At 42.6% G+C, this 20,517-nt stretch overlaps 1 protein-coding gene across 2 annotated transcripts in view; it reads left to right on the forward strand.

Moving 5' to 3' along the window:
• Positions 1–20,517, forward strand: part of LOC126210104 (uncharacterized) — a 292,284-nt gene that overhangs the window by 203,447 nt on the left and 68,320 nt on the right. For both annotated transcript variants that reach the window (XM_049939239.1, XM_049939240.1), the window contains exon 2: positions 13,748–13,900. In XM_049939239.1, coding sequence (XP_049795196.1) covers positions 13,748–13,900 — 153 coding nt within the window. The remainder of the gene's footprint in view (positions 1–13,747; positions 13,901–20,517) is intronic.

Here is a 20,517-nt window from a genome sequence, read left to right on the forward strand (position 1 = left end):
TCAAACATCCTCTTTGGAATTCTTCCCTCATCCATTCTCTTCATGTGTCCATACCACTGCAGTCTTGATTTTTCCATCCTGTCCTGTACTGGTTCCTCCTTTAGTCTTTCCCTCACATACACATTTCGCAATCTGTCTCGTCTTGTTACACTCAACCTGCTGGGTCTGTCGGGAACACAAGCCTCTCCATCGTGTTCTGTCTTTCCACCATTCCCCCTCTTCCACCTTCGTCCAGTTCTCTCCTCTTCTCGTCACACATTCCTTCACTCCCTTCACCCATCTATCTCTTGGTCTTCCTCTGGGCCTCTTCCCCTCCAGTTGCAGATCAAACATCCTCTTTGGAATTCTTCCCTCATCCATTCTCTTCATGTGTCCATACCACTGCAGTCTTGATTTTTCCATCCTGTCCTGTACTGGTTCCTCCTTTAGTCTTTCCCTCACATACACATTTCGCAATCTGTCTCGTCTTGTTACACTCAACCTGCTCCTCTGGAACTTCATTTCACTAGCCTGTATTCTACTTTTGTCGCTTTTGTGCATTACCCATGTCTCACTTCCGTATGCCAATATGGGGACAAAGTAGGTTCGGTATATAATTCCCTCGGATTTCTGTGGCACCTCCTTGCTCCAAATAAGCCCCCTAATGCATTTGTAGAACTGCCCTGCTTTTCTGCACCTTTCATTTATTTCCATTGCGTTTCCCCCCTTACTTTCAATCATGCTTCCCATGTACTTGAAGTTCTCTACCATCTGTAGTTTTTCCCCTCCACAAGTTATATCCACATTTGGCCTATTCTTCTTCCTTGTTGTGACAATTATTTCACTTTTCTTTGCATAGAAATGCATTCCATATTGTGCTGCCGTTGCCTCCCATGCATCTAACTGCTCTTGCACCTCCTTCTCGCAATTTCCCCATAACATCAGGTCATCGGCAAAAAGCACTGCTTTCATTTTATGATCTCCAATTGCATCTGATACTTGCTGTAGGATTTCATCCATAACAATAATAAACAATAAAGGCGAAAGTGCACTTCCCTGTCGCAGCCCATTTTCCAGCTTGAACCATGCAGTACGTTCCCTCCCCACTTTCACACAACTCTCACTTCCCTCATACATTTTTCTGACTTTTCGTGTTATCTCTTCATCTATCCCTTTTGCGTTCAGCACATCCCAGAGCTTGTCCCTACAGATACTGTCATACGCCTTCTCAATATCTAAAAAGGCCATGATTAAGTCCTTCCCGTACTCATATGCACGATACACTCGTGAAATGATCGTACGGGAAAAACCCCCATTCGTCGGTACCTCGGAGATGCTGTGTCCCATTGCTCATACGCCAACTATAACACCACGTTCAAACTCACTTACATCTTGATAACCATCCACTGCAGCAGCAGTAACCGACCTAAGAACGGTGCTAGACCCCTGTTGTCTTATATAGGCGTTTCCATCCGCAGTGTCGTATTCTGCTCTCTTTACGTATCTCTGTATTTGAATACGCATAGCTATATCAGTTTCTTTGGCGCTTCATTGTGTGTCCGCTTATCTATTTTACATTATATGTCGTCTTATGATTGATGGGTTTTATGATTGATGGGTCACGTATCCAGCTACTTTTAGACAATCTTATGATGCCCCAAAAGTGTGACAGGCGTCATTGACATTAAATAATTTCGCAACCGAGAGTGTTTCTGCCCTCAAACGCTTTTGAACCGTTTGCTGTAACAGCCTGCCACGGTGGAAAGTGATTTTTCTTTTTCCTGACAAATGTCGTGTTTCTTTCCGTAAGTATGCGACATAACCATCTGGTGCAAAGGCCTTTGCTTCCAACCAATAAGTAAAACAGCTACTCGACCGAACAGCACGCCACTATATCATCTCGCCTTGTCTCGCTAGCCAGCAAGCAATAACACGTCCATTTTTCACCGAGGCGTTCCACAGCTCCCGTATGAAACAACCAGAGGCACCCCCCCCCCCTTTCGCCCACCCTTGGCGGTCAAGTTATTTGAGGTGGCGGTGGGTGATTTTTCGCCAGTGTAAATGCCAGGTCGGGTTAATCAAGGGGTGATTAATGCGGCCACCACTACGACGGCGCCCTGATTAATTACTGCCGCATTATAGGGGGGGGGGGGGGGGTAGGCTGGCCCTTCCAGACCAACGGTCGGCAGCTGGCGGCGAAAGGTCAGATCGCGCGCGCATCAGACCTCAATTTCGCGATACGCTCAGGTGGAACAAAATCCACGGACCACGCCACGGTAGAGGTAATCCGCAAGCAAATTGTTCCGACTGTGGCACCGAAACAATAGCCATCAGAAATGCTTACGCTAGCATTTTTATCCGTTACTAGTCACACAACCCGCATCTAATAAGTGTATTATTTTATTATGTAAAAGCCAGACGGCTGTTTTTATGACTGTCAATTTAATTATGACTAACAAGGGGATCTTCAATACTGTAAATCACGGGTTTTGATGCGGTTCAAATATGTTGTAGAGACACTTACACTGGGTCTCTGCCTATCCGGATTTTTAGCGACGGGCCTTGGTTTTTGAGAAAATCTATTTTGAAGTTCATTGCGCGTTTCCTATACGCGTAACATTACACATATTCCAAGTAAGTCAGCGTAACGCAGCGGTAGATGTTCATGGCTACCGCGCTTTAGGTACCGTGTTTGAATCCTGCTCCCATATGTTTTTTTGTATGTACGCAAGAACTGTCCGGCAAATTTGGTCCTAACGTTTCAAAAAAGAATAGACGAATTAACTGGGAAAGCGAAAGCAAAGAGAGCTTCACTCTAAGTTTAAACGCAGCCAATACCTCTCAGACAAACAGAAGCTAAACGATGTCAAAGTTAGCGTAAGGAGGGCTATGCGTGAATCGTTCAGTGAATTCGAAAGTGAAATTCTGTGTACCGACTTGACAGAAAATCCTAGGAAGTTCTGGTCTTACGTTAAATCAGTAAGTGGCTCGAAACAGCATATCCAGACACTCCGGGATGATGATGGCATTGAAACAGAGGATGACACGCGTAAAGCTGAAATACTAAACACCTTTTTCCAAAGCTGTTTCACAGAGGAAGACCGCACTGCAGTTCCTTCTCTAAATCCTCGCACAAACGAAAAAATGGCTGACATCGAAATAAATGTCCAAGGAATAGAAAAGCAACTGGAATCACTCAACACAGGAAAGTCCACTGGACCTGACGGGATACCAATTCGATTCTACACAGAGTACGCGAAAGAACTTGCCCCCCTTCTAACAGCCGTGTACCGCAAGTCTCTACAGGAACGGAAGGTTCCAAATGATTGGAAAAGAGCACAGGTAGTCCCAGTCTTCAAGAAGGGTCGTCGAGCAGATGCGCAAAACTATAGACCCATATCTCTGACGTCGATCTGTTGTAGAATTTTAGAACATTTATTTTGCTCGAGTATCATGTCGTTTTTGGAAACCCAGAATCTACTATGTAGGAATCAACATGGATTCCGGAAACAGCGATCGTGTGAGACCCAACTCGCTTTATTTGCTCATGAGACCCAGAAAATATTAGATACAGGCTGCCAGGTAGATGATATTTTTCTTGACTTCCGGAAGGCGTTCGATACAGTTCCTCACTGTCGCCTGATAAACAAAGCAAGAGCCTACGGAATATCAGACCAGCTGCGTGGCTGGATTGAAGAGTTTTTAGCAAACAGAACACAGCATGTTGTTATCAATGGAGAGACGTCTACAGACGTTAAAGTAACCTCTGGCGTGCCACAGGGGAGTTTTATGGGATCATTGCTTTTCACAATATATATAAATGACCTAGCAGATAGTGTCGGAAGTCCCATGCGGCTTTTCGCGGATGATGCTGTAGTATACAGAGAAGTTGCAGCATTAGAAAATTGTAGCGAAATGCAGGAAGATCTGCAGCGGATAGGCACTTGGTGCAGGGAGTGGCAACTGACCCTTAACAAAGACAAATGTAATGTATTGCGAATACATAGAAAGAAGGATCCTTTATTGTATGATTATATGATAGCGGAACAAACACTGGTAGCAGTTACTTCTGTAAAATATCTGGGAGTATGCGTGCGGAACGATTTGAAGTGGAATGATCATATAAAATTAATTATTGGTAAGGCGGGTACCAGGTTGAGATTCATTGGGAGAGTCCTTAGAAAATATAGTCCATCAACAAAGGAGGTGGCTTACAAAACACTCGTTCGACCTATACTTGAGTATTGCCCATCAGTGTGGGACCCGTATCAGATCGGGTTGACGGAGGAGATAGAGAAGATTCAAAGAAGAACGGCGCGTTTCGTCACAGGGTTATTTGGTAACCGTGATAGCGTTACGGAGATGTTTAACAAACTTAAGTTGCAGACTCTTCAAGAGAGACGCTCTGCATCGCGGTGTAGCTTGCTCGCCAGGTTTCGAGAGGGTGCGTTTCTGGATGAGGTATCGAATATATTGCTTCCCCCTACTTATACCTCCCGAGGAGATCACGAATGTAAAATTAGAGAGATTAGAGCGCGCACGGAGGCTTTCAGACAGTCGTTCTTCCCGCGAACCATACGCGACTGGAACAGGAAAGGGAGGTAATGACAGTGGCACGTAAAGTGCCCTCCGCCACACACCGTCGGGTGGCTTGCGGAGTATTAAAAAAAAAAAAAATGTAGTCGTGTCCTGCACGAAATCCGGGAAGTTCACGAAACTGGTTTACGAAGAATTTTTGCGTTCTGTAAGTCTTCCGTGCGTGGGACAGACAAAATTTTTGTACATTATCGATTCGTGAGGAGGGCAAACCGATTAACCTTTATACGATCAACTATTCACTGATGAAAGGAAAGCGAGCACCTCAGCCTAAAAATGCTCCCACCAAAGTGCACTCCTTATTGCCAGCCCTGTGATGTTTACTTTTACCGACAGGCGAAAATCTTCACAAAAATTGATGAAAGACAAAAGAGAGATCGCTTCTAGGGAAGACTGGATAAAATTACATTCGCTAACCGTACATCAATTCAGCGCACCTAATTTTGAAAGCCTGATTAGATACGCCTGGTTCGCATCGATGAAAGAGAAACCTTTTTGAATGCAATAGAATCGTGTTTCCCGGTATCGCTCATGAAGAAACCGTGCGCCTGCAAGATGGTTGCTTTCATAAAATGCGTGTGCTGCTGCGAAAATTTGTGCTTCGGTTGTTTCTATGATAAGTATCACCCACAATATTGTTCTGGCACATCAAGCAATGTGGACGATGAAAAATATGATTTCGTAACATTGTATGACAGAAAAAATAAATAACTGAACATATCTTAATAATTTCGCACACCTTACACCGTTTGTTGATATTCTTTGGAATAAAATTGAAAAATTCGGTCGAGTTTGAAAAAAAAAAAAAACAAACAAAAGCACACGAGCAGGATTCGAACACAGTACCCCCAGCTCGGTAGTCAAACTTTTACCGCTGCGCTACGCTGACTTGGTCGGAATATACGTAATCTTACGGTTATACAAAGCACGCAATTAACTTCAAAAGCAATTTTCTCAAAAAATAAGTCCCGTCGCTAAAAAAACCGGATAGATGGGTACTCAGGATAAGTGCCTCTACAGTATATTTGAAGCGCATCAAAATCCGTGATTTACAGTGTAGAGGGTCCCCTTGTAAGACTATTGGTGGCACATCATGGTCAGCATCTAAAACGTTATTGTAGTTCTGAAGAAGGCCAATTTATATGGTTTGAAACCTAGGTCAAGATTCTTTGATTACTATCTTCCGCAACTGGTGGCTATATTTATCTCACAAATTAAAAAATTAAAATTTATATTTACGGTTACATAAAGCTCTTATAAAAGGGAGTATAACATTGGTGAAGAACATCTAAATTAAAAAGAAGTCTTGCAATTATTAATGACTCCTTTGGGCCTGGGTTGCAGAGCAAATTTTGTCAAAGAGGGGTTTAAAAATGGAAAAAGCCACTCTGAGTTCATCTGTCTCTGTTCAGCTGAGATTTATATTTTTGTCTTCAAAGTAGCCTAAGCAGACAACCCGGTTTCGCAAAAATAAGATGTTAAAATTGGTAATTCGATACGGAATGCAAATGTTTTCAAATGTTTTTAACGTAAAAATCCCATCTATACACCCTGTCCAAAATTCATTGTCTTCTGATTTTGCCACTTGCCGTGGAATCTTAGGCAGCTGAGAGACCTTTGGGAGTATTTTCGGACGCCAGTTATAAGACGGAGAGCAATAGACGACTATCGATTACGCATTTGTCAATATAGCGGATAGATGTTGCAAAATGCCAATAAATTTACCTATCTTATACTAAACCAGTGCTCCTCAGCCTTGCAATATTGGCGACGCAATTTTGTGTCTCATAATTTTCTTCCCGTCATCCCCCTCTCCTGCCCTCCCTTTCCTCCTACATTAACTACACATACATTCGGAAAGTAAGGTCCGATCTGGCGCGAAATGAAAACCACAGTGAAAACCCGACGAAGCTTTGCACAAATGTATTGGCCAGTGTCTCTGGTACGCCAGTCGATCGAGTCACGCCGCTCTTTTCAGTTCTGAGCACGAAGCGAACACACTAAAGACGCCTAGAAAATAGTGTTCCCCGCCAAGTATGAATGCCTGGTAAGAGATTTCGACTGATTTCGCGCAACACCATAACGTAACTGTCATGCTTTTCTTTCTTCATGAAAATTGTCTACCGCGCACCGTAACTTTTGCGATGGGAAGTGTTTGGACTTGGTTCCCTTTGATTTTCATGTCTGCTCACATGAATCGCTGGCTGTGAAGGAGGGATTTTGGCACAGACGAGCTGCAAAGCAGTGTAAAAGGCACCGCCGGCTGCTTCTGTGGCGAGCGTCTTGAGAAGTTGCTGCAACGTTACGACAAATGTATAAGTCGGAGCGGCGTCTGCGTAGAGAAGTACCTGGAAGGTATAGCTAAGTGTTGCAAATAAAACATTCCTTAAGCTTCACAGTGGTTTCCACTTCACGGCCGATGGGAATTTACGTTCAGAACAGCCTTCGTATGTAACCATATCGTATGAGGTGCGTGGGAGGGGGCAGGGCGCGATGAAAATTATGACAAAAAAACTGCCTCGTCAATACTGAAGGTTGCGAAATACTGGCTTAGTGTAAGCTACGTAAACCACACCACGCACGATTCTTTAAAGAACCCAATCCCGCGTACAAGAGCCAGTCAAATGAAAACGAGACATCTGGGATAACTGTCTGTTATTTCAAAGTAATTACCGTAAATATTATTAAGTGTATCCCTCTGTTCCTTCACCGAAAAACGTTTGCGGATGCCTACAGAACCGTGACTGTACAAAGGGGTGCACAGCCTGAATCATGTTTGTATGAGGATCGAGGGGTAAAAACATAACAGAAACAAAAGTAACTACAAAAAGATCTAAGCGAAACCAAACACAGTGTGATTGGTACATTACATTTGACTCAGAAGTTTTCAATGTGGATTTGGATTTCGCCAACGAACACTGATGTTTGTGTAAAAATGACCCGTAAATGTTCGATGGGATTCATGTCGGGCGTTATGGGTGACCAAATCATTCCCTCGAGTTGCACAGAACGTTCTCCAAACCAGTCTCGAACATCTGTGGTCAGTGACAAGGTGTATCCTTTTTTGGGAACATGAAGTCCATGAATGGATGAAAATGATCTTCAGGTAGGCAAACATGACTATTTCCAGTCGATGATCGTCTCACTTGGACTAGACGATCCAGTCTATTCCATTAAGGAGCCACCACCAGCTTGTTGACAACTTGAATCCGTGGCTCCGTGGGGTCTCTGCTACACTCGAACTCTGCCATCAGCTCTTGTCAGCTGATATCTGGCCATGTCACGTCTTTCCAGTCGCCTATCATCCAAGAGATTTGGCCACGAACCCAGAAGAGGCCCTGCGGGCGATGTCGTGCTGTTAGCAAAGGTACTGCCGTCGCTCATCTGCTGCCATAGCCCATTAACGCCAAATTCTGCCGTATTGTCCTAGAGGGTACGTCCGTCGTACGTCCCACATTTATTTCTGCAGATACTTCACGCACAATCGCTTGTCTGTTAGCAATGAAAACTCGACACAAACACTGACATTATTACTTATAATCCGTCCTGATTGCAATTTTTTTTATTCATATGACCGGTTTCGGTTCATTCAGAACCATCTTGAGATCTGATATTTCAGTTACAGGAGTAACCCGTCCAAATTCAGCAAATTTCACATGCTGCGTCACGCCGGAAACCTTCTCAAGTGAATCATTCGAGTACAGACGATAACTCCTCCAATGCACTGCCTCGTGTACGCGGATCTACCGCCATCTGTATATGTCCATAACGCTATCCTATGACTCTCGTCACCCGAGTGTATACTCCCTCCACTTCTGTACCGCCACGTGCCGTCTGTGAGTCGTTATTGCACGTTGACGTAGAATATAGGCGGCGGTCACGTTAATGTGACTGAACCGTGTAATTAATTAATACTAAATAAAACAGTCCACCTCCGGAGCTGAGTGGTCAGCGAGTCTGGCTGCCAAGCAGAGTACCCGGCTTCGACTCCCGAAACTACTACGGAATTTTCCTTGATGGGTGGACTCGTGGTGCACTCAGTCTTGTGATGCCCACTGAGGATCTCCGGTAGACCTACAGGTCTCGCTGACCCCACGCCCTTCTGTACCAAACCAGTGACATCATCTGCAGAGGATGACACTGTGGTCCATCAATACCCATGGGCCTGGCAGGGCTTATGTGCGGAGTTTACGTTTACGTATTAATCAAAACATTGCCTTTTAGCTGAAACAAATTACCAGAAACCAAGTGTTTCTCGAAGACATACGTCGACCATAATACAACAATTACAGCAGTATGGTCTTCAGATAAAAATGTCGAAAAATAAGTTCTCATATATCAGCCTCTGTGGTGTCAGTTCGAGGAAGCTATTTGCGAAAGAACCTACTGTGCCACTGGCAATAAGATGTGCTTTTGGACTTGAAATTACTGTTAGCAATTCTGGGAACAGTTTCTGAAAGAGAAGCCAAATGCGAAAACATGAATTACAAGAGAAAAGCCCATAACATCAATAGGGGAAGGCCACCTTATGTTTGGAAATTCTCTTCAGCTAAACTGCAATAGTTATATAACTCCAAAATCGTAGGATGTACAGTCAGACTATTGTCCTAGCTCCCTGATTTTATTTTCATTCACGTTAGACAACAGGAAAGTACTTGGATCATTCAAATAATACAAAAGTGGCCACTGCGGTGTACAGGATAATGGTTACGCGGCTAAAAAGGACTAATTAGATTGAGAGAAACCCGTTTAAACTCTGAAGAAGCGTACTGACACCTTATCCACGGTTCAAATTACATGTTGAGAGTAAAATATTAATTACGTTGTGTAATTATAAATTTTATCAAGAAAAAATTACTGGAGAGAAAAATTAAAGTGAATCAAAGCACTTTTGCCACAATTTTCGCACAAATAACCATTTCGCCCTCCTAATAGCCAAGCAATGTTCGTGGGACCACACAACACAAAAAATGGCTCTGAGCACTATGCGACTTAACTTCTGAGGTCATTAGTCGCCTAGAACTTAGAACTACTTAAACCTAACTAACCTAAGGACATCACACACATCCATGCCCGAGGCAGGATTCGAACCTGCGACCGTAGCGGTCGCTCGGTTCCAGACTGTAGCGCCTAGAACCGCACGGCCAAACCGGCCGGCCACACAACACATTCTGGTGACTTGATCTCAACTCTGCGTCGGAAACATTTTATAGAAACGACCAGTCCACTCCTTTTCAGCCAGTCTAGCATCCTCATTGAAATTATGAAGAAGATTATTCCTGTTGGTTAGTTCAAATGCTGCGCATCGCAGATCCATAACTGTCAAGCGGAAAATCTTCTCCCTAGCAGCAGGAAGGGGTCATAAATTTCTCTTTCTTGTTTGGAGTTAAAAGGGACTAACTATCCAGACGCTTCTTGTTGCTACTAATACGTAGATTAAACCTATTCAGGACAACTTGCACTCGTATAGGAATGCATTTTTAATTTTATTTTTAATTTTTTTGAGTCATCAGTCTTCTGTCTGGTTTGATGCGGCCCGCCACGAATTCCTCTCCTGAGACAACCTCTTCATCTCAGAGTAGCACTTGCAACCTACCTCCTCAATTATTTGCTGAATGTATTCCAATGTCTGTCTTGCTCTACAGTTTTGGCCCTCTACAGCTCCCTCTACCACCACGGAAGTTATTCCCCGATGTCTTAACAGATGTCCCATCATCCTGTCCCTTCTCCTTGTCACTGTTTTCCACATATTCCTTTCCTCTCCGATTCCGCGCAAAACCACCTCATTCTTTACCGTATCACTCCACCTAATTTTCAACATTCGTCTGTAGCATCACATCTCAAATGCTTCGATTCTATGCCTTACAATTAAGTATCTGATTTCAGAATCTCTGCCTGATCATATTGTAATCTAACTAAAATCTTCCCGTATCACACGGTCTTTTCCTAGTATACCTACCTCTCTTGTGATTCTTTAACAGAGTATTCGCTATTACTAGCTCAAATTTATTAGAAAAAAATGGTTCAAATGGCTCTGAGCACTATGGGACTTAACATCTGAGGTCATCAGTCCCCTATAACTTAGAACTACTTAAACCTAACTAACCTAAGGACATCACACACATCCATGCCCGAGGCAGGATTCGAACGTGCGAACGTAGCGGTCGCGCGGTTCCAGACTGTAGCGCCTAGAACCTCTCGGCCACTTCGGCCGACAAATTTATTACAGAACTCAGTCTTTCTCCTCTCTCATTCCTTGTCCCAAGCCCATATTCTCCTGTAACCTTTTCTTCTACTCCTTCCCTGACAACTGCATTCCAGTCCCCCATGACTTTAAATTTTCATCTCCCTTTACGTACTGTATTACCCGTTCAGTATCCTCATACACTTGCTCTATCTCTTTGTCTTCATCTTCAGCTTGCGACGTCGACACGTATACCTGAAGTATCATTTTCGGTGTTCGTTTGCTGTCAACTCTGATAAGAACAACCCTATCACTGAACTGTTCGCAGTAACACAATCTCTCTCCTCCCTTCCTATTCATAACGAATCCTACTCCCGTTATACCATTATCTGCTGCTTCTTTACATTTCATTTCACTGATCTCTACTATACCTAGACTGAGCTTTTTCATTTCCCTTTTCAAATTTTATAGCTTTCCTACCACAATGAAGCTTCTGACATTCCACGTCCCGACTCGTAGAACGTTAACATCCCTTCCCCAAGTTAATTGCAATAATATACTAATTCTCTCTTGAATTAATGTGTACTGTACTGGTCGCCTGTGCCGATAAAAAGAACATTATTCATGTTTGTGAAGTTAATTTCAGGACTTTTGCTAGCAAAAATCTTGAAGATTCTCTCAAAATAATAACAATAATTATAATAATTATCCAGCAATAGAGATTCGCTGGAGCAAGAATTCTTCTTCTGAATCTCGGCGATGTCGATCCCGGGACTCCACAGCTGCGGTGAGCGACAGTTTAGTATTGATGGTTCTGCACAAACTCAAAGAAAAACGGGAGGGGAATGAAAAAGGCAACAGATCCTTGAGGGGAGGTTTACTATCTTTGGCCCGAAAAAATGAGAATTGTTTTCTCGGTATGTGTTATAGATATCAATGTAAAATTTGGTCAAAATGTTTATTGACATTTCCTCTACAAACTCAAATTTTTTCAACCGGAAATGTCGAAGAGCAAAGGCGGAAGTGCCGTCTGAACGAAACAAAATTTCGGTGTAGACCTCCACGCGCGGTATGTCAAAGGTCAGCCGGCTCGTCTGAAATCAAAACTGAGTTGACGTTACGGAAGTATGTAAGATTCTTTCGGAGTTGTATCTCGCTTAAGTTATTTCGACAATAGGAAACAAAATGGCGACCATTTGAAAAAATAGTGTTTTTTCATCGATTTTTCGACTTCGTCGGCCAAGTAAAAATATTTACAGTTGATGGATCGGAATAAAAGTGGTACAACTCCCAGACAATTTAGTTAGCTTCGTCGGAAGCAAAGAATCATGCCAATCGGTTCAGTAGATTTAAAGTTACCATAGCGCGCGATAAAAGAAAGATCATTTCGGGAAAAACGCGATTGAAGTTCTGACTACATATAAATGCAATATTATGCAACTTACGTTCAATCTGCTGTTCCGGGTTCACAAACTAGTCCTTCGTTTTTCTCATAGAAGGCGTTCTGCTCGATCTGCACTACTCCAGAGCCGCTCGTACGGCCGGTGACAAGCGGTTTTCGACCGCTTGAATCCGGTGGTCGTCCGAATGCTTGGCGAACTGCGTCGAATAGAGTCCATCGTTGTCATGGTCTTCAGATTTTCTGAATACTCTTCGTTGAAGCTGCTCACTGCCAGGAAAATCGCAATCTCTACAGTCTTCGCACCAGAAAGCAAATGCTTGGGGCATAACTTCCAAACACACGCGATCAAACTTTCATTTGAATTTCGTATGTTTCCTTCCAAGCACCGGTACAATAATTCGTCCTCCGAAATAAAATAACTGATGCGTGAAAACTAGTGCCGATTTTAGGCAGGTCCATTTTTTTTTCAACCGCGAATAACAAACATTTCCGTTCCGTATTCGGAAAAACTGTTTCAGGGGTGAATTCTAAACACTTTTATGGACCGAAAAATGCAATTTTAAAAAATCGATTTTAACCGAAAGATAGTAAACCTCCCCTTAATCGTTGTGGCGAGAATAAATCCACATCCGGGATACTAGACGTTATTTTTGAAAAAAGATGGCAATGTCGCTCGCCGCTGGTTTTGATACGTGTTACTATGTATTCGATGCAGGCTCTTGAAATTATTTTCACCGCATGGTGTAAATCTTGCTGGTAAAACTAAACGTATACAATGTCCAATGTGAAGTGTCGGGTTTTTAAAAGAATGAATTACCTTGGCCTGTTTTTTTTGTTTGTTTTTTGTCTTTGACGATGATTATATTCGTCGTTTATTCATCAAGATGAGCTCTTTCGAATTACAATGGTTTTTAATCCTTCCACCATTTCTATGTAGACACCAAACATTAAAGTCACAATTCTGATTCCAATGGCGGACTATCCCTTTCATACAACAATATATCTCTCTCTAACCCCGCTACGAAGACAACACGAAAACAAAAAAAATTAGAAATTACATTCAAGTCAGCTAACAACGCCAGAGATACAATGTACAACAGTCTGTTTTTAGCATCGCTACTGCCACTCGCAGCCACTATATCTTTGAGTGTCAATATTACCGTCGTAGTTTTTCAATATCTGTTAAAGCAAAGAGTGTAGATTTTAAATAATTCAACTACGGCGATGCGGTTCCGCGAGGTAGCCGTTGCGGAATAGGCCTCTCAGGGGAGTAAAGATAACAGGAAGTAAGGTACTAAACTCAAAGTAAGGTACTAAGCTCAACCAACTAAAACCAATAATTATATAACACACAGAAAGAATATGTATTTATGATAAAAAATAATTAAGAATAATTTTAATTAACTGACCAATAATAACATATTAAAAACGTTATCCTTTCGTTGGTTATTCAGTTCTTATCTCATGGTCACCTCCCACTTTGTAGTCCCTCCCTGGAGATGCGAATGGAAGATTATTCCGGAATCTTTTGCCAAAGGAGAGATATGCAACTAGTTGCTCAATAGCTGTTGTATTTTGTGTTGCAGCAACGGCTGATGCCTAAGTTTGGAACTCGAGTGCCAGCCCTGTGGACTGCGGCAGACAAGTTCCTCGCGAGGGCCAAGGCGACGCAGCCGTCGACTGCACCTGCTGCAGACAACATCGTCATCGAACCTACGCCGGAATCCCGGTTTCAAGAGGTGAGAACACAATGCCAGCAACATTATTAGGGGGAGGGGGTTGATACTGCCAACACATCAGCCCTTTGTCCGGATACACTTTAAGAAGAAGTTCTGTCTCTGTCTTTCGCTTGATAATTTGCACACTCTCATTTAACTGGTGTTGTTTCGCTATCTTCAGGGGATCCCATAATGAAGAGGCGCAGTGACACCTACCAGCCTCCGTATCAAAAATGGTTCAAATGGCTCTGAGCACTATGGGACTTAACTTCTAAGATATCAGTCCCGTAAAACTTAGAACTACTTAAATCTAACTAAACTACGGACATCACACACATCCATGCCCGAGGCAGGATTCGAACCTGCGACCCTAGCGGTCGCGCGGTTCCAGACTGTAGCACCTAGAACCGCTCGGCCACTCTGGCCGGCAGTCTCCTTATCATGCGCTGATATTCACGCAGCCTGCCACTCCCTTCAAAAACAAACAAAAAAGGATCTCAGAGAGCTAGAACCAAAGTTTATACAGGGTGAACCACAACCCTTTCGGCATACTTTCAGCAGTGGTAGTGTGGGTTAAGCAAGGAAAAGCCTCTAGTAAACATGGGCTTTAAAATACATAACTAAACCGCTGTGAGTACTTTTTCATCTACGCTTCTGTGAGAGACATCTCTTCTACTGAAAGCTCTACCTTTCTGTAGTGTTAGCAGTTAGCTTGGTTGAGGAGGCCGAATGCACGCGTTAACTCACGCAGGCTGGCGTGAGGTCTGAAACAGAATACGTAATGAATGCTATAAAGAAAAGTACGTAGCTGCTGGAATCCTTATCATTGTTGTACGTCGCTCTTGACGATACAAGTGAGACTCTGTAGATTCATGCAATGTAATACTAATGGCGCCTTGCTAGGTCGTAGCCATTGACCTAGCTGAAGGCTATTCTAACTATCTGCTCTGCAAATGAGCGAGGCTTCGTCAGTGTGCATCGCTAGCTAAGTCGTCCGTACAACTGGGGCGAGTGCTAGTACGTCTCTCTAGACCTGCCCTGTGGTGGCGCTCGGTCTGCAATTACTGACAGTGGCGACACGCGGGTCCGGCGTATACTAATGGACCGCGGCCGATTTAAAAGCTACCACCTAGCAAGTGTGGTGTCTGGCGGTGACACCACACTTTCCATATTTTGAGAGGTGGTAATATAGACCAAACCAAGGAAAAAAGTCTACGAAACAGGGCCTCTAAAGTGCATACACATCTCTTATACTGATCCCCACCCTGTTAGACACAATCATCGTTCACCATATGACATCCACTGGTCTCCTCTGAGCTTATCCATTCATTACAGTCTTCAGTTAAACTAAACATGTTTATTCTTGCGTGTTCTGTGATCTCCTGGAAATACGCACGTCTTGGTCTCTTTTCGTCTCTTGGAAACCGGGAAACTTTTGTTTTCACCAAGTGCACTTGGCATGAAACATCCAGGGTGTATTTGGAGGGATGATAGTATTAGTGAATCTGAACAAAAAACGTCATTTGAGTATGTCCTGTTCTTTGCAGTTCACGAGCAAACTGATGAAAACAGTTGGGATCGTAATAAATGGAGGTAATAGTAAATGAACGATCTGATATTCTGGTTCATTCTGTACATTTGCTCACAAACAATGTTCAAAAATTACACCGTCAACTGCGACGCATTTTGCAGCTCTTGTAGGCAGCTGATGTGTTGCTGATCTGATCTCATTCGTACGGTCCTTGACTTGAAAACACGCTTGTAAAATACGAGCGATAAATTTCTCCTTTGTTTTCACTCTGCGCTTGCAGAATTTGCTCTGAAACCCACTCCACAAACATTAATCTAATGGAGTAGGATCGACAGATCTGATAGAATTAAATTTGAGTGTTGCCTTTATCTACGGTAATGATATAAGCTGAAGCTGAGAAAATTGATTAAAATTTGTGCCATGGTTAGGAATTAAACCCAGGTCTCCTTGCTTACTAGGCACAAATGCTAGCCATTACACCACCACAGCAAGCCTATAGTGCTGCATGGAGTAACTTAGTCCAATGCCGTCCCTGCCACGAAAGATGTGTATTGAAGTACGGGCATTGGACTAAGGTACTCCATGTAGCAATCGTGGCTATGATGCTGTAGTTTTGTAATGGCTAGCATGCCTTGCTAGTGAACAACGAGACCCGGGTTCAAGTCCCAGGCATGACACAAATTTTAGTTCATTTCTTCAGCTTCCATCATTATCGGACTAAGATAAGGTGACCTCAGTGACCAAGAAATGACTACATGGTGACTGATATAATGCTCATGATAGGTTTCAGTGAAGCACTGTGTCTGATCGTACGGAATGTGTAGGAGCTCTGTCGTGTTGAAAGTACGTACGACGTCTTATTGCCAAAGAAATATGCTCCAAGTACTGCGGTAACACAACTTGAAGGAAATCAAGAAACCTTACTCCATTAAGAAATTTATATATAGCAATGAGCTGGTCATCAACAATACCGCATCTCACGTTCACTGGGAAAAATTGTTGAAACTTTTTTTCCACAGTAACGTGCAGATTTTTCAGCTGTCCATACGTAAGAGCTGCGCGTTTTATTGATGCCGTTGCGGGTAAATGTTGGTTCATCAGACAACAGAATACGTGGAATACAGTGTTCGTTGGCAATGATCCATTCACAGAGTTCCTTTCGTTTGGCGTCATCTCCTACATGCAGATTTTGCACACTCTACCGACGATGCAGACCCTGCTGATGTACTGTGTCCATCTCTCGTGTCCGCGGAATAACAGGCTGTAGAGTAATTCTTCTCGAGCTGTTAGTTAGGCTGCGTTCTACCATTTCAAGAATGTTCTCAGCTTCACTAGGATCTTGTTGGACGGGACGTTGTAACCCTCTTTACGTATGTGGTATTTTTGAAACTAAATTTTACTCAAACTACCCATGAACATTTTTCACATTTCATGTAAAATCATTAATACCCGTTTTAAAGTGGAGAAAATTAAATAAAAGAATAATAAGAGCCAATGGAATGAAGTATTACATTCAAAGTAGCAAGGGGCTTCATTCAAAGAGTTTCTAACGGACGTATCTTTTGTTTCACAACTACTGTTTAAACCCAACACACGTATTGTTACGTCTTTAGCGTCTGGAAGTCTTCAGAATCTGGGAGTCTGTGTCCGAGATTTTAGTGTCCGAGCTTTCAGCGTGAGTCTCGAGTATTCGCGTCTCTTAAGTTCATACGATACTCTGTGAAACAGTTAACTTCATTGGACTTCTTGTCTAAACTGTTCGTTTACGTTATTGCCAAAAGCACGAAAACTGACAGAGCTGAGATAATGCTGACATCCAGCGAACATCTCAATCAATAAAATATCGATATCATTAATTGCAATTTAAGAACTTCAGTTGTTGCCGAAGCTACTACTCAATCATCGCGTCGCAACTTGACTTTCGATTATAGACCGTGTTGGGACATTTACTATAAAGGTAAAGTGTGACCATTCATAGCAGTGAATCATATCAAACAAACTGTGTTAATAAAAACCGATTTAAGGAAAAGCTACACTGCCCTACAGTTTTAAGCAGAGAATCACGAGAACCGGTATTGCATTATCTCTGGACAATAACAATAATAATAATAATCACCAAACAGATCTAACGTCAAATTTATGGGGGAAATCTCTGAAGATTAACACAAGGAGATGGACTCTCTCCACTACTGATCAACTTGAAAAGATGATGCAAGAATGGCGCAAACTGAAATCAGTCCTCAAGACTGACCAACCAGTTACTCTCGGCAGAGGAAAATTAACTGTAGATTTCTTAGCATTTGCAGACGATCTAGCCATCTTAACTCGCGATGTTTCAACAGCCAAAACACAGATGGAACTCCTGAAAAAAACTGTGGAGAAAGTCAGCCTGCATGTATCTTTTGAGAAGACGGAAATATGACTTGCAACAAACAAGCACCAAAATTCATGGAGACAAAATATGGCAAAATTAAACGAGTCCCACAATTTAAACATCAGGGTGAAACGATTTAGGAAAATGGAATAGAAACGAAAGCCAACGAAGTCAGATGCCAAAGATGACACTGTTTATCGACTCAGTCAAAATATCTACAGTAAAAATATGTCTCCAAGCACACAAAACTGCGACATTACAGTACCGTCATAAAACCAGAATGCCTATATGGATCAGAAACACTAATTTTAAACAGGAAAACAGACATAGAAAACATTCAGAAAAAGGAACGGAAGATCGTAAGAAGAAATTTAGATCCAAAACTTGTAGATGAAAAGTATCGGCTCAGAGGCAAACGGGGAATGAAACAATACTCTAATATTCACAGTGACATTATAAAACGCAGATCAAGATTCTATGGACACATCAAAAGAATAGTTGAATTATATGAAAACAAGAGTAAATCTAAAACAGACCAAATGAAATGGATTGGCGAAATCAAAACAGATCGGAAACTAGCAAGAATTACACCAGAGGATATCCAAAATAGGGAAATCTTCAGATCCAAAATTCACAAGTGGCACGTTGACCAAGAGGAGAAACCAAAGAAGAAGACTGGAACAACGTGGTCTCAAGAAAGAAAAGAAGCCCACAACAAAAGAATGAAAGCTGTGAACATGAACCCTGTGTCTTTTGGAGGAATTAATTCGGTGTACATGTGCTACGCTAATCGAAGATGATCAATTGATTCTGAAACGCGAATCCGCCCCCTAGTAACTGTCAATGATCATCTTTGGCGGCAACCGCTAAACAACGCAGCTAGCCGACTGTAATAATTTCAGTTTATTAACGAAACAGGCTTTAAAAGGTTTGTATAACACGGAATATAGACTCAAATTAGTGCAAAGAGCGCACATTATCAACGAATATTCACTGCAATAACAGGTAATGTCATGTAGCCTCGCTTTCTCGTACCTCAACGGGATGAAGAATACTGACTGGGCATAGAAAAAGGTCGTTACACTTCCGCTGATAGTGGTAGTGCCATTAAGCAGCAATACGAGATGTCACAGTGTTCAGGTACAACACGTATGTTGGGTTGCGTACTACGCCCACGCAATCTGTCGAAAAACGTTTCTAAACACCCTGCCAAAAGCAGCTCTGCGATAAGGACATCATCGCTCTTATTTGGTTCTGGAATTCCCATTGCGAATCCCATACACGAAGATCATGTCACCATATTCCGCATGTATGAAGACCTGTGGTTTTTTCACGACGCTGACACGTGCTGTTTTGACTGTACATGTAACAACACCGTAGTGCACTGGTGCAACCACTCTTGTACAGAGACGTGAGATAAACAACGTGTACACATGCAGGACTCGTCTGCCAAATATGCACAAATGAATTGCTCTTTGAAATGGTCAGTAAAGACAGCGCTACGTAATCTAATCTCGCTTTGGTTGTATTTGCGTGTGAGTGCTGGTGAATACTGCGATTTTCAGACAACTGAATGTCGGGTACGGTTCAGAAAAGGGGATATGTTCACTGTCAGCCCTTAAAGCATGTACCTTTCCTCCTGACTCACCCTGTATAGATGTGCCAGAAAGAGACCCCTCTACCACAGAAAGTATTCGCTGTTATGAGGTTGCTTGCTTGCACACAACAACCATAGTTTTGTCACAGGGACAAATAGGGTAGGCAGCAACTATGGCAAAAACCGACAGCGATTATCAAAAACTTATGACGTCTTACTAAAAAAAGTTAAATAATACGTATCTGGAGTATGATAATTACAACGACATGTCATTAAACACTGGTGCAATCCTAGATCCAATATCCGATGACCAACATCTTATACAATTTCCAGCGTGGCTTTCTTGACACTGTTTCCAGATGCCATCTGGTTCTCACTGACTTCTGATTGTTGTCGTGTGTCTGCTTCACTTGGCGAATGGATGTCCTAATTCGAAACTATATGTGTGACGTAAGACGGATCCATAAAATAGTCGCCGTTGAAAGCGCCCTCTTTAGGAGTCTAAACGTAACTACACCGACCAACACAATGATCGCTTTTTCGAAACCCGATGCTGTTGTTGTGGTCTTCAGTCCAAAGACTGGTTTGATGCAGCTCTCCGTGCTACTCCATCCCGTGCAAGCTTCTTCATCTCTGATTAACTACTGCAGCCTACATCCTTCTGAATCTGCTTAGTGTATTCATCTCTTGGTCTCCCTCTACGATTTTTACGCTCCACGCTGCCCTCTAGTACTAAATTGGTGATCCTTTGATGTCTCAGAATATGCCCTACCAACCGATCTTTTCTTCTAGTCAAGTAAAGTCAGAAATTCCTGATCTCCCCAATTCTACTCAGTACCTCCTCATTACTTACGTGATCTACTCATCTAATCTTCAGGATTCTTCTATAGCACAACATTTCAAATGGTTCTATTCTTTTCTTGTCCAAACTATTTATCGTCCATGTTTCACATCCATACTTGGCTACACTACATCCAAATACTTTCAGAGAAGACTTCTTGACAATTGAATCTTCCTGATGTGAACAAATTTCTCTTCTTCATAATCGCTTTCCTTGCCATAGCCAGTCTACATTTCATATCCTCCCTACTTCGACTGTCATCAGTTATTTTGCTTCCCACATGGCAAAACTCTTT

The sequence above is a fragment of the Schistocerca nitens genome, chromosome 10, assembly GCF_023898315.1.
Source record: "Schistocerca nitens isolate TAMUIC-IGC-003100 chromosome 10, iqSchNite1.1, whole genome shotgun sequence".
In the NCBI taxonomy this organism is placed as follows: Eukaryota; Metazoa; Arthropoda; class Insecta; order Orthoptera; family Acrididae; genus Schistocerca; species Schistocerca nitens.